Raw genomic sequence first — 13,794 nt, forward strand, 5'->3', positions numbered from 1 at the left:
ATTTGTCATCAAAGTACATATGCAGAAAACGGCTCTGAGAATAATCATCCCCACAGACAGCCCCGAAACGAAGAAGAATGGTTGAATCCATTCAAAAAATTACGTCAAACCCCCCCCCCCCACACACGCAAAAAAAATTCATGCAAGCCGCAACAAAAAACGAGCAAAAACACGGGATATGAAACACAAAATTGAAAAGTATATTCAGTTCAGCTCAGTGTTTATCATTTGCAGGCTGCCCCAATTTAAAAATCACTCAAACTAGCAACTAGGAGCAACCAGGGAATCTAGAAGCACATCATACATGAATTAGAGTCCACAAACCGTGTTGATTAAACTTCGCTCTGGCACCGTCCTCCGACAGCATTGATGAAGGGTCTCGGCCTGAAACCTCAGCCCTTTATTCCTCTCATAGACGCTGCCTGACCTGCTGGGCTGCTCCAGCATTTTGTGTGCGTTAAGCAGGAAAGACAGCAGATTTCCTTCCCTGATGTGTCTTTGTTATAATCTTGTGGTTTCATGGTTCCCTTTTTAAGCTTGCATTTTTTTAAATTCTTTACAAGATATAGTGGAGGGTAAGACACACAAGATGCTGGAGGAACTAAGCAAGTCAGACAGCAGTATGGAGGGGAGTATGGCGACTCTTTATCAGGACGGGAAAGGAAGGGGCAGTAGTTCATCAGTTCCATTGCTTACGACCTTGTGCGGTACCTTCTCTACCTATCACATCCCAGCTTCACACTTCACCTCCCCCCCCACTCTATCGTCCACCTTCCCCCTCACCTGCTCTCACCTATCACCTGCCAGCTTGCAATCATTCTCCTCGTCTTATTCTGGCTCCTTCCCCCTTCCTCTCCGGTCCTGGTGAAGGGTCTCGGCCCAAATCATCGACCATTTATTCACTTCCATTGGTGCTGATTTCGCCCGGCATTCCGTGTGTGTTGCTCTGGATTTCCAGAAACTGCAGAATCTCTTGTGTTTAATCCTTGTGCAGATCCGAGGGTGTGAGAAGCTGTCAGAACTAGTATCTTTCAGATGACTTGTTAAACTGAGGAACTATCTGTTCTCTCAGGTGGATGAAAAAGTCCTATAGCCTCTCTTTGGAAGAGTGGGAGTTCATGTTGGATTCCAGTTTCAATGGCCATCAGTAACAACAGGTCACCTGGTCAACTATCTCACTGCCTTTTGTGACAACTTGCTGTACATTTGTTGCCCGTGTCACAAAAGAGACTGCATTTCAGAAGTACTTAATAGGTTCTGGAGTGCTTTGGGATATTCCGAAGCATTGAAGGTGATGTATTGTAAGACCTTCCAAGTGAGTGAGATTCAGGGGAGGACAAGCCATCGCAGATAGAGAAAGCAAGTCGTTGTAGCAAAGAAAGAGACGAAGCTGAGAGAATAGAAATATTTAGTTTGATTGCACCATCATGTTTTCCAGATTTAACCCTTAGTTCATCAAATTTCCATGTCCCCTCAAAGTCACATGCATTCATTCAGACCATAACCCAGAAGCAGAGCTAGGCCATTGAGCCCATCATGTCTGCCACACCATTCCACCATGGCTGATTTATTATCCCTCTCAACCCCACTCTCCTCTCTTCTTCCCTTTACCTTTAATGCCCTTACAAATCAAGAACCTATCAATCTCTGCTTTAAATATACCCAAAGACTTGGCCTCCACAGCACAGCCGTCTGTGGCAATGAATTCCACAGATTCACTGGCTCAAGAAATTCCTCCTCATCTCTGTTCTAAAGGGACAAACATATTCTGAGGCCTTGTCCTCTGGTTGTAGACTCCCCCACTATAGGAAACATCTCCACTGTCTCTAGGTCATTCAATATTCAGTAGGTTGCAAAAAGATCCCCCCTCATTCTTCCAAACTCCATTGAGTACATCAAACTCTCCTCATACCCTTTCATTCCTAGGATCATTCTCATGAACCTCCTCTGGCCCCTCTCCAATGCCAGCCCATTCCTTCTTAGATTAGGGGCCCAGAACTGCTCACAATTGTCCAAGTGTGTTCTTAACAATACCTCTCAATAAATAAATGCTTTTATATTCTAGTCCTCTCAAAGGGAATGCTAACATTGCATTTGCCCTGCTCACCACAGACTCAACCTGCACGTTACCTTTGGAGGGACTCCTGCATGAGTCCCCTTGCACCTCTGATTTCTGAATTTGCTCCCCTTTTTAGAAAGTAGTCTATGCCTTTATTCCTTCTGCCAAAGAGCATGGCCATGCACTTCCGGACACTGTATTAAGGGAAAAGAATGTTACAAACAAGGGGGATGAAAATGTGGCAAGAATCGAACAGATACATTTGAAAAGCCAACACTGGCTCAGAAGAACTAAAGGCCTCCAGGAAATAAATTGAGTTATTTAATGCATAACTGAGAACGGCTTTCCAAACCTTTCCCTGTCTGTCTTACAGAGATGTTCCTTACACCTGCATTTTGATCAATTTATCAACAATCCCTCACTTAACCTGCATTAATTCGTGTTTGATATTGGTCCAGTGATGGTCCCTGAGACCTCTCACTACATTACGGTCAAGGACAGCACAGTGGTGTAGAGATTAGCACAGCATTTTACAGTACTGGCGACCCGGGTTCAATTCCCGCCACTGCCTGTAAGGAGCTTGTACGTTCTCCCCGTGACCGTATGGGTTTCCTCCGGGTGCTCCGGTTTCCTCCCACAGTCCAAAGACGTATCAGTCGGTAGGTTCATTGGTCGTTGTAACTTATTCCGGGATTAGGCTAGTATTAAATGAGGGGGGGGGGGGTTTGCTGGGCAGCATGGTTTGAAGGACCTACTCTGTGCCATATCTCAATAAATTGATTAATTAATCGATTAAAGATGACTGATAAATGGAATTGTTAATGGTTATTATCCCTGCTCCCAGTGAACTGGGGGAGAAGTGTCCGGGCTTAACTCTTGGTTGCTTTTTCTCAGTCACTCCTCCCCAGGAGCCTACTGGCTCTTCTTGTCTTCAGCTTACCAGCGGAATTTTCCACCCAGTGGCTCCCTCACCCACAGCCCAAGACAACAACAGCCAGCCTCTCAAGATCCCCTCCTCTGGCTCCTGGACCTCGCTGCAGTCTCCAACCCTGACCTGGTCCCTGCAGAGGCAGGTAGGTCACTGCAAGTCAGCAATTTCGGGAGGGGTCACTTCCCTAGAGGAGCTGGGGGGGGGGGGGGTGGGGGTAAGGATTGGTCATAGGTTAGGATGGCTGTCTTGCTTGCCAAAATGGGTAGGGTTTGACTCATGGCCCAGCAATCAGACGATCGTGGTTCAATTCCCACTGCAGTCAGTCAGGAGTTCATCCCACGTTCCAAAGTTGTGTGGGCTAGTGAGGGCTAGCAAGTTGTGGACATGCTCTGTTGATGCCAGAAGCACGGTGTCACTGTGGGCTGCCCTCACTACCTATTTGGACTGTTGGGACGCACTTCACTGTGTGTTTCAATGCTTTGATCTACATGTGACAAATAAAGCTAATCTTTAATCCTTAATGGTGTTGTGATAGAGACACAAGTTCAAATCCCTCCAAGGCAGCTTGGGGCTCAAAAATACATTTAAGTTAAGAGACAGGAAAGTTCTGTCCAAAATCCTGAGGTTCTGATGCAAGGTCTTAATGCAAAATATCGACACTTTATTTCCTCCAACAGATGCTGTTCGATTCTTTGAGTTCCTCCGGCAGTTTGTTTTATTTTGCCAAATATCAGCATCTCTTGAATCTCTCTTAAATTAATCTGGAATTTGAATCAAGTATAGACATGAGAAAGTCTGGAGATGCTGGAAATCCAAAGCAACACACAAAATGCTGGAGGAACTCAGCACCTATGGAAATGAACAAACTGTTGATGTTTTGGGCCAAGACCCTTCATCAGGTCTGAGGAGGAAGTCAAGTCAAGTCGCTTTTTATTGTCATTTCAACCGTAACTGCTGGTACAGTACATAGTGAAAATGAGACAATGTTTTTTCAGGACCATGGTGTTACATGACACAGTACAAAAACTAGGCTGAACTATATAAAAAACCTGGAAAAAAAATACTACACTAGACTACAGACCTACCCAGGACTGCATAAAGTACACAAAACAGTTCAGGCATTACAAAGGGGGAGGACACCAGAATAAAAAGTGGGGGAAGGAGAAAGAGGCTAGCTGGAAGGTGATAGATGAAGCCGAATGGGTGGAAAGGTCAACAGCTGGAGAAGAAGGAATCTGATAGGAGAGGAGAGTGGCCCGTAGGAGAAAGGGAGGGAGGAGAGGAAACGGGGGAAGCAATAGGCAGGTGAGAAGAAGTGAAAGGTCAGAGTGGAGAATAGACGAAGGCGGGGTGGAGGTTGAATTTTTTTTTAAACGGAAGGAGAAATGGATATTCATGGCATTAGTTTGGAGACTAGCCAGATGGAATATAAAGTGTTGTTCCTTCACCCAAAGGTAGCCAGAGTTGTCACAGAAACTCGTTGTTCACTAACGTCCTGCTAGGGATGAACTCTGCCATCTTTACCCAGTCTGGCCAATGTGTGTCTCCAGACTCAGCAGTCTGATTCACGTTTTACCTCCTCAGTTCAAGAAAGATGGGATGGGCCATAAGTGCTGGCATTGCCAATGACATCCACATCTTGTGATGTTTTGTGAAAGATTCGGAATCAAGAAAAGGGAATATTGGAATTCCCCAGAACTTCAGACATGGAGCCAAAGACCATAAGACATAGGAGCAGAATTAGGCCATTCCACCCATCGAGTCTGCTCCGCCATTCAATCATGGCTGATTTATTATCCCTCTCAACCCCATTCTCCTGCTTTCTCCCCGTAACCTTTGGCAACCTGATTAATTAAGAACCTATCAACCTCTGTTTTAAATATACCCAATGACTTGGCCCCACAGCCGTCTGTGGCAATGAATTCCATAGATTCACCACCCTCTGGCTACAGAAATTCCTCTTCATCTCTGTTGTAAAGAGACATCCTTCTATTCTAAGGCTGTGTCATCTGGTCCTACACATTATAGAAAACATCTTCTCTACATCCACTGTATCTGGACCCTTCAATATTCAACAAGTTTCAATGAGATCTGGCTCCACCACCACCCTCCCCCCCACTCATTCTTCTAAACTCCAGCGCGTATCAGCCCAGAGCCTTCAATTGTTCCACATGCGTTAATCCTTTCATTCCTGGAATCTCCTCAGGATTCTCTCCAATGTCAACACATCATTTCTTAGACTCATCCTACAAATGCCAATGCACGAACTTCATAAGGAAAGTTTCAAACCAAAGCATTTATTTATTGGGAGATTCAAATCTGGGAAGCAATGTTGTGTTACAATTTTTCCTGGATCAAAAAATTGAAGCAAAATTACGGGGAGGCACAGGATGCAATGGGCTCCTAGGAAATGGGGAATGAGGACCAGAGTTGAGATGTGGGAGACCCTTTGGGAACATGGTAGGCAGATTGTGATGGGTGGGGTAGTGGTGAAAGGGGTCAGTGATCCCCCAATTTCCAAGATCCAGGTCTCCTTGGCCCCGCTGGGGGAGATCCAGGCTGCCAGGCTTGCAGACTGTTCTAGAATGTCCTGTTTGTAGATAGAGGCTGTCATGCTTGACTGAAAGGAACAAGATCTATCCCGAAGATCATGAAAGTTTTAGAGCTTAGACACAAGAGGCTGCTGGAGCTGGAATGTTGAGGAACCCAAAAAACCCGTCTAGATGAAGTGTTGCAATCAGAAACACCAATTGTCCATGTCTGCCCATAGATGCTGCCTGACCTGTTGGGTTTGGTCTAAAGTTGGGTGTTATCATTACACATTTTAATAGAAAGATTCAGCACAAAGCAGCAATACTACACACATCTCCAACATTCATCTGAGTGCCCCAGAGGCTGGCAGGTTTGTTCTAGGGCACAGCTTCAGTCTCACTACAGGGACCTAGCAGCTCATTAAAACCATGACTCCAAGTGTGGTTCCGCACTAATAGAGTCCCCATCTGACTTAACACCACCATATAGACCCTGACCCATCAGTAATCCTAACTTGCAGTCACATTAAATATTCAGTCTAAATCATGTAACACCGTGGTCCTGAAAAACGTTGTCTCATTTTTACTATGCACTGTACCAGCAGTTATGGTCGAAATGACAATAAAAGTTAACTTGACTTGACTAAAACTTTGTGTCAGCTCAGGGCTGTAAACCAGGCTAATCTCAATTCAAACAAATCAGTAAATAGTTTAGTTAGGCTATCTCGTGGCACCTTCAACAGTGTGGTATTCCCTGGGTTCTCAGCAGATTTGGTCTTCTAGAGTGGCACTGGAACCCTCACTTTCTGCAATGTGCCATAGACAACACTGTACATACACTGCAGTCAAGAAAGCTTTGGGAAAAGATGGATTAGCTGCAACTGGAAACCATTGAAATATTTGCCAAAGAGAAACACAGTGATATCTGACCATCAGGGAATACTGCATAAAAACAGGCTCTTTGGCCAAACTTGTCTACCCCATTAAGGTGCCCACTTGAATAGTCCCATTTGCCCCCATTTAGCCCATCCTGTGGTCATCCATAACCTTTCCCATCAATCTTCTCATCCAAATACCATTGTACCTGCCTCAACTACTTTCTCTGGAATTTGCCAGTGAAGAGCCAATGAGCTTCTGACCCCGACCACCTTGATGTCATAAAAGTCTACTTATCAGTTAAATACTGGCGCTGGGCAATTTTGACCTTTGGAGTGAAGATGGATGAGAGGTGACTTGATGGAGGTGTCTGAGAAGCATAGAGTGGACAGACAGAGGCTTTCTTCCAAAACTGACTGTCCACTCTATCTGTGCCTCTTATCATCTTATATAAGAGAGCATAATTTAATGTGATTCAAAAGTTCAAAGTAAATTTGTTTTCAAAGTTTGTATATGTCACCATATACAAGGCCACAGTTTAGAATAAGGGGTTGACAGTTTAATAACAGTTTAGAACAGAGTCGAGGAAAAACTTTTTCACTCAGAAAGTTGTGGATCTATGGAATGCTCTGCCTCAGAAGGCAGTGGAGGCCAATTCTCTGGATGCTTTCAAGAAAGAGTTAGATAGACTCTTAAAGATAGCGGAGTCAAGGGATATGGGGAGAAGGCAGGAACAGGGTACTGATTGTGGATGATCAGCCACGATCAGATTGAATGGCGGTGCAGGCTCAAAGGGCCGAATGGCCTACTCCTGCACCTATTGTCTATTTTCTATTGTCACCATATGCAACACTGAGATTTGTTTACTTGCAGACATTTACAGTAAATACAAGAAACATAATAGACCACACCCAACAGCAGGGACAAACAACCATCGTGTGAAAGACAACATACTGTGCAACTGATATATCTGACTCTATAAAAATAAAAAATGAAATAATAACATTAACAAATAATGATAATAACATAATAATTATATTATGACTAATCTGTTATAACAGATGGGACAATCCATAATAACCATCTGGATATAACAATACAGAATAACCAAGCAAGAACAACTTACTTTATAGATCTAGCCATTTCAAACACACACAACATACAGAAATCAGTGAGTGAAAAGCGTGAGAAATATGCTGAATTAAAAGAAGAAATTGAAAGACTATGGAACATGAACAGGATATATATTGTCCCAATGGTAATATCTATAACTGGTGTCATCACAAAATCCCTACACAGTAACATTAAACAATTAGGGCTACACAGCAATATTTATGTAAATCTTCAGAAAGCCACAATACTAAACACTACTAAAATAGTCCAAAAGTTCCGAGCAATTGAGAAATGAGTGTACTTGGTTATGCCCAGACCACAGGTTTTACCAGCTTGTGCTGAAAAAAAAATTTAATAATAAATAGATTATAACTATAAATATCGAGTGAACATGAGATGAAGAGTCCTTGAATGCAGGTTGTGCAACAGTTCAGTGATGGGGCAAGTGAAGTTATCTTCTCTGGTTCAAGAACCTGATGGTTGAGGGGTAATAACCTGGTGGGCTGTGGGACCTGAGGTTCCTGAATCTTCCTCCTGGTGGCAGCAGTGAGAAGAGCGCATGGCTGGGATGGTGGCGGTCCTCGATAACAGACAGTGCTTTCCTGCGACAGCGCTCTGTGCAGACGTATTGTAAGTGTTCCTCCATGTAGGAAAGTATAGAAAGGATGTCAATGGTATGTTTTGTACAGAATGGTGAGTGCATGGTACACACTGTTGGGGGTGGTAGTTGAGTCAGATATATCAGGGACATTTATGAGACTCATAGACACATGGGTAAAAGGAAAATGGAGGGATACGTGTGAGTGAAGGATTAGATTGATCTTGAAGTAGGTTACATGTTGGCATAAGTTTGTAGGCCAAAGAGCCTGTACTGTGTGGTTCTGTCCTATGTTCTTGAAGGAATTGCAAGTGTTGGTAAGGACTGATTTATCTTCTCCATCTCGCAGGTCGCCATCTGTGACGCCTCGCTGAGCGACGAGTCGGTGGACAGCCTGCACACGATGCTGGAGGACAGCCTGAGAATTACCGTTTCGCCTCAGGACCCGCTGCCCCTCCCGGCAGTCTGCACAGTCCCTCCCCCTCAAGGAACCGACCCCTCCTTCCTGCCTCCCCCTCAGGAGAACAGCCGCCAACACTGGCGGGTCCTCGGGCTCCAGAAGATGAGGGGCCACCACCGGAGTCAGAGCAGCGGGGGCAGCACAAGTCCTGGTTGCACCTACCAGGACTCCATCGAGCCTTCCGACGAAGAGGGGGTCGCCCACTCTCTGAGAACCAACAGCGAACACTCGGAGACCCTTAGTAGCCTCTCCCTGACCTCCCTCTTCTCCCCCTCGCCATCCCCGCCCACTCCAATCAAAAAATATAATAGCACAGGCACCTTGGATGCCGTCTCCAGAGGGAGAGAGGCCAAACAGTTTTATAACATTGACCAGCAAGGGTTCTTAACGGCCCCCTCCTGGGTCTCCGACCTCTGCAGAAACAACCTTCCAGCCACCAGTTTGGAAGGTCAATGCCCTGACCAAGAGACGGGGACTGAGGGCTTTAAAGTAGCACATGGCCAGCCAACTACCCAGGTCCGTTCCAGGAATGAGTGCAACACTACAATGCAAAAGAAGAAAAGATGAGTTTACGGCACCACATGTGTGTATTTTTTAAAAAAGAAAACAAGCGAACTGGTTGAAACACTTGATTTACCTCATCACGCAAGAGTTACAGAGTCCGGCTATCTCGTGCTGTTTGTGTGCACCTGAAAGGACTTTTTAGAGAAAAAAAAGGTTGCATTAATTCAACTCTTGGTGTGTGGGTGGCCTGCAAAGCCTAGGTTGCAAAAATGTTTTCTCTTCAGTTCTGTTCTCCTCTCAACTTCCAAAAAAAACTCAACGACGAATGTAACGCTACTTGACAAAACAGTTGCTAAGATCCAAAAGAGAATATGCTAAGTGTGTGCAGGCTGTAAGAAATCTCTGCAGTACCCCCCCCCCCTCCCACCACCTTCCAGTCTGGGAAGTGAAGACATGGGTGGGCAGAGAGAAGGAAAGGAGAGTGGGGAGGTGGGGTTGAGAGCAGAAATAGCTCAGTTTTAGACTCCTCAGCATCAATGGTGATAGCATGGGCCTTAGCTGCGGATAATGGCCAATGAATAAGAAAGGTGATGAAAGTTTGCAGGTTTGTATGGTAGGAGAAGGGCGTCACAATCTAAAAATAAGCAACACGGATCTCATTGGAACCATCTGGGGTCCAATAAAAGACGCCTAAAACCATCTGGGTTTGCTGGAAACAGTTCCTGTTATAGGATTTCGGAGAGTTTGCTTCAAAGAAGTGTTCATACAAATATTATTTTTTTAAGCATCTATTTATTCACATTTTATTTAAATGCATGCTTTGAATATTTGGCTTCTGCCAAATAAGACTTATTCTTCCAGATGTACCAAATGTAATATTTATACAGAAATAATATATTAAAATGTGTCAAGCCTGTAATTTTTGCAACCTTTTGCAGCTGAGCTGAATGGTAACTCTAGAGTTGAGGGCTCGTAGATAGGCACTGGCAGAATAAGAGAACGTCTTCATCCTTCCTGGGGCTGATGAACACTGTGAGGGGCCAGAGAGGGTTGCTCTGTAGACTCGTGCCCAAAGAAGCCACTTTATTCCTCTCTGTCCAGGTACCAGTCTGAAGGATGTCTGTCAGCAGAAAAGACCCATGTTTCTGTAATACCTTTTCTGTCATTTCCAATCCATCCATAGTGTCTTGCGGCCAATGAACGAATTCCTTATACGTCGTCGTTACTGTAACGTCAGCCATTGTGCGCACAGCAAGTTCCCGCAGACAATCTGAGCACAGCCAAGAGATGTGTTGATGTAAAGAGATTAAAGATATTGGCTCTATTTGCCACATACATTGCAACATAAAGTGAAATGCGTTGTTTGCGTCAATGACCAACACAGTCCGAGGATGCAAGTGTCGTCATTTTTCCCAGTGCCAGCATAGCATGCCCACAGCTTACTAAACGTACCTGTGCTCACTAACCTGACCCGTACATGGGAGGAAACCAGAGCACCCTAGAGAACTCCGTGCATCTAAGGGGAGAATGTACAAACTCCTTACAGATGGCGATGGGAATTGAACCCCAAACTTTCAGTCTAAGACACTGCATTGCATTACACTTCCTGCAATGCTACTGTGCTGCCCCATGTAATGAAGGTTGAGGATTATATATTGGTACTGGCAGAGGTGGGGCAGTAATCTTTTCCAAAATGGTGGCTGTGGGATGTTTTGAGTCTCCTTAGAGAGGGATGGGGATCTCAGTGGAGCATCTCGCTGAAAAGCTGACACCTCGGACAAGTGCGGCCATGCGTATGTAATCAGGAGGTGAAAGGCCAACGGTCCAAAGTGAACCATCTGATTGGCCTCTCAGAGTTCTCTTTGGGAACTAGTTGACTTGATCAGCATTTCTGATCTGGCTATTGTTCACGATTGCACTTAACAAAATAAAAGGCTCAGTCTCCCAGGCAGGTCTCCATGGAGGGGCGAGCGAGAGTGAGGTTCAAATTCTGGCAGCTGCGCATCAGTTGGTGCAGCCACCAATGTTTCTGCAACGGAGGCAAATCTGGGCGGGAAGCTTGAAATTTAGAGCAGGGAGATGATAAAAGGTTGCAAGATTGGAGGAGGCCGCTGATGCCAAGGTCATTTATGGATTTGAAAAGGAGGTTGAAATTTTATACTTGTAGTAAGTACATTGCTATTTAATATGTCTCTGTTAATGTGTGTTGAATTGTCTATGATAACAGCATCGGAATGGCAGAATGTCACAGCACAGAAGGGATCCATCTTGCATGTTGTTGAGCTAAACTTTGGCCTTCACCGAGAGCACTCATGTTCAGTGCCACTCTATTAGGTACCTCCTGAACGTAATAAACTGGCCACTGCCTGTATCTGTTCATGGTCTTCTGCTGCTGCAGCCCATGCTCTTCTGCACGTGGTTACTGTCACCTTCCTGTCAGCTTGAACCAGTCCGGCCATTCTCGTTTGACCTCTCTCAGAAACAAGGCATTTTCGCCCACAGAGCTGATGCTCACAAGATTATTTTTTTTGCTTTTCCCACCATTCTCCGTAAGCACTAAAGACTGTTGTGCGTGAAAATCCCATAAGATCGTCTGTTTCTGAGATACTCGGACCACCCCATCTAGCACCAGCAATCAGTCAAAGTCACTTAGGTCACATTTCTTACCCATTCTGATATTTAATCTGAACAGCAACTAAACCTCTTGACCTCTGGGTCTGCTTGCTTTTATGCATTGAGTTGCTGCCACGTGATTGGCTGATTACATGTTTGCATGAACAAGCAAGTTGTACAGGTGTACCTAATAAAGTAGCTACTGACTGTACCCCCACCTGTAACTCCCCTGTTCACCTCTCAACTGTTGTGATTTCTTTATTTCTTTTAGAACAGCATCCTGGTTGTACTCCCTAGTTCTATTCTCTGCAGTCTTGACATTATGCAAAGCTTTCCTGCCAGTGTATAATGTGGGCATGCTGGTGTAGAGTTAGCAGCCAGAGCTGTGAACCAGTGACGTGGGTTTGAGTGCCGCCATAGCAGCTGGGAGTTTAAATCTAGGAAATCAGATAAATCTGGAATTTGGGGGGTTTTTTTTAAAGCTAATTTCAGTCATTGGAATCATGAAATTATCAGATCATCTTAAAGATTCATCCAATTTATAAATGACCTTCAAAGAAGGGAAACTGTCTTCCTTACCAGGACTTACCGGGGGGGGGGGGGGTATCAAAGGTAAGCTTCTTTTGATGCAGAGAGTAGTGGGTGTGTGGAACACCCTGCCAGGGATCCTGGTAGAGGTGGTTGTATTAGGGACATTTAAGAAACTCTTAGGTAGACACATGGTTGATCGAAAAATGAAAGGCTATGTAAGGGGAAAGGGTTAGATTGATCTTAGAGTAAATTGAAAGGTCAGCAACTCATGGGCCAAAGGGCCTGTATGTTCATTCTCTCTGGCTCATCTGGTGAAAGCAATAGCCACTATTTTAAAGAACGAGATGTTCCTTGGGTCCTGAGCCAACGTTTCAACTTCAACCATCATCATTGAAAATAAGAACAACTGGCCGCTCACCTCAGTCTTATTTGTGGAACCTTGCTGTCTGCAGTTGACTATTCTAATTCCTTCATTGCAAAGTGTTTTATTGGCTGCAAAGTGGTCCAGATGTTGTAAAAGGTGCTACAGAAATGTACTGTATGTGTTTGTAGTGGTACATGGAGATATCTCTGTACATTTCCAATCCAAGGTGTTTCTTTGCTATTCATCCAGATCGGGGTGCAGGGAGGGGGGGGGGGGGGAGGGAGTAGGCTCTGTGTCAGACTGAGAGTCTGGGATGAAGTTTGTGGGGACATTTTTATGCAAAAGGTTGCTGAAATTACAGGAGAAAGCAAGCAAAAAAAAACTCATTCACTCTATAAATTCATTCAATCATATTGATTTAGGTTTTAGTAGGGTATGAAAAACTGGTGTGTGGATTTGTCAGTCCTGTTCTGCACCGACCTCTCAGGATAGACTAAAGCAGTCAGTGTCTATCTATTGGGGTTGGTTACAAAGGAACAACTTTCAGGCAACTTTTGGTTCCCTCTCTTTACTTGAATCAATACTGGCAGGTCATCGGTTAATAAAAACAGGATGGTTGGATTTCTTGCCTGTGACAACTAATGATTAGGTGAGCAGATCACTTTAACCCAACCCCATCCATAGCAAAAACAACCTCCGCTCTTAGTGTTTTTGAGGACCTGTAATGCCAGTGATGTTCTTTCCAGGTTAACCCCAGGAGATCAGATCATCACTTCACAGGAGACCGAATTTCCTTTACATTAAAAGGTTCTGCAGTGCACTAATCATCTAATAAATAGCTTACATTTAATCAACCTGTAGTATAAAATGATGTATCCCTTAAAAAGTTGAACAGGAATCAAGATGCAATTGGAATCAGATTTATGATCACCAACATGTTCTCTTGAGATTTTCTGATTTGCAGCAGCTGTGCAGTGCAATACATTTAGAAATTACTACAAGTTACAACAAGAAGTATTTTAAAAAGTCATGCAAAGAGAGAGCAAAATAGTGAGGGCGTGCTCATGGATTCATGAACTTCCCAGAAATTGGATGGCGGAGAAGAAGCTGTTTTAAACTGTTGAGCGTGTGTCTTCAGACTCCTGTACCTCCCCCTCCCTGATTGTAGCAATGAGATCGGTGGGGGGGGGCAGGTACCATAGTGGCTAGCACAA

The 13,794-nt window shown here is 44.5% G+C and overlaps 1 protein-coding gene across 2 annotated transcripts in view; it reads left to right on the top strand.

Moving 5' to 3' along the window:
• Window positions 1-12,296, top strand: part of LOC140719391 (voltage-dependent T-type calcium channel subunit alpha-1I-like) — a 542,293-nt gene extending 529,997 nt beyond the window's left edge. The window contains exons 34-35 of one of the 2 annotated variants that reach the window (XM_073034006.1): window positions 2,954-3,132; window positions 8,458-12,296. In XM_073034006.1, coding sequence (XP_072890107.1) covers window positions 2,954-3,132; window positions 8,458-9,135 — 857 coding nt within the window. In that variant the 3' untranslated portion in view covers window positions 9,136-12,296. The remainder of the gene's footprint in view (window positions 1-2,953; window positions 3,133-8,457) is intronic. The other variant, XM_073034007.1, reaches the window with a different exon arrangement.
• Window positions 12,297-13,794: the final 1,498 nt, after the last annotated feature.

This window comes from Hemitrygon akajei, chromosome 31 (genome assembly GCF_048418815.1).
Source record: "Hemitrygon akajei chromosome 31, sHemAka1.3, whole genome shotgun sequence".
Lineage (NCBI taxonomy): Eukaryota > Metazoa > Chordata > Chondrichthyes > Myliobatiformes > Dasyatidae > Hemitrygon > Hemitrygon akajei.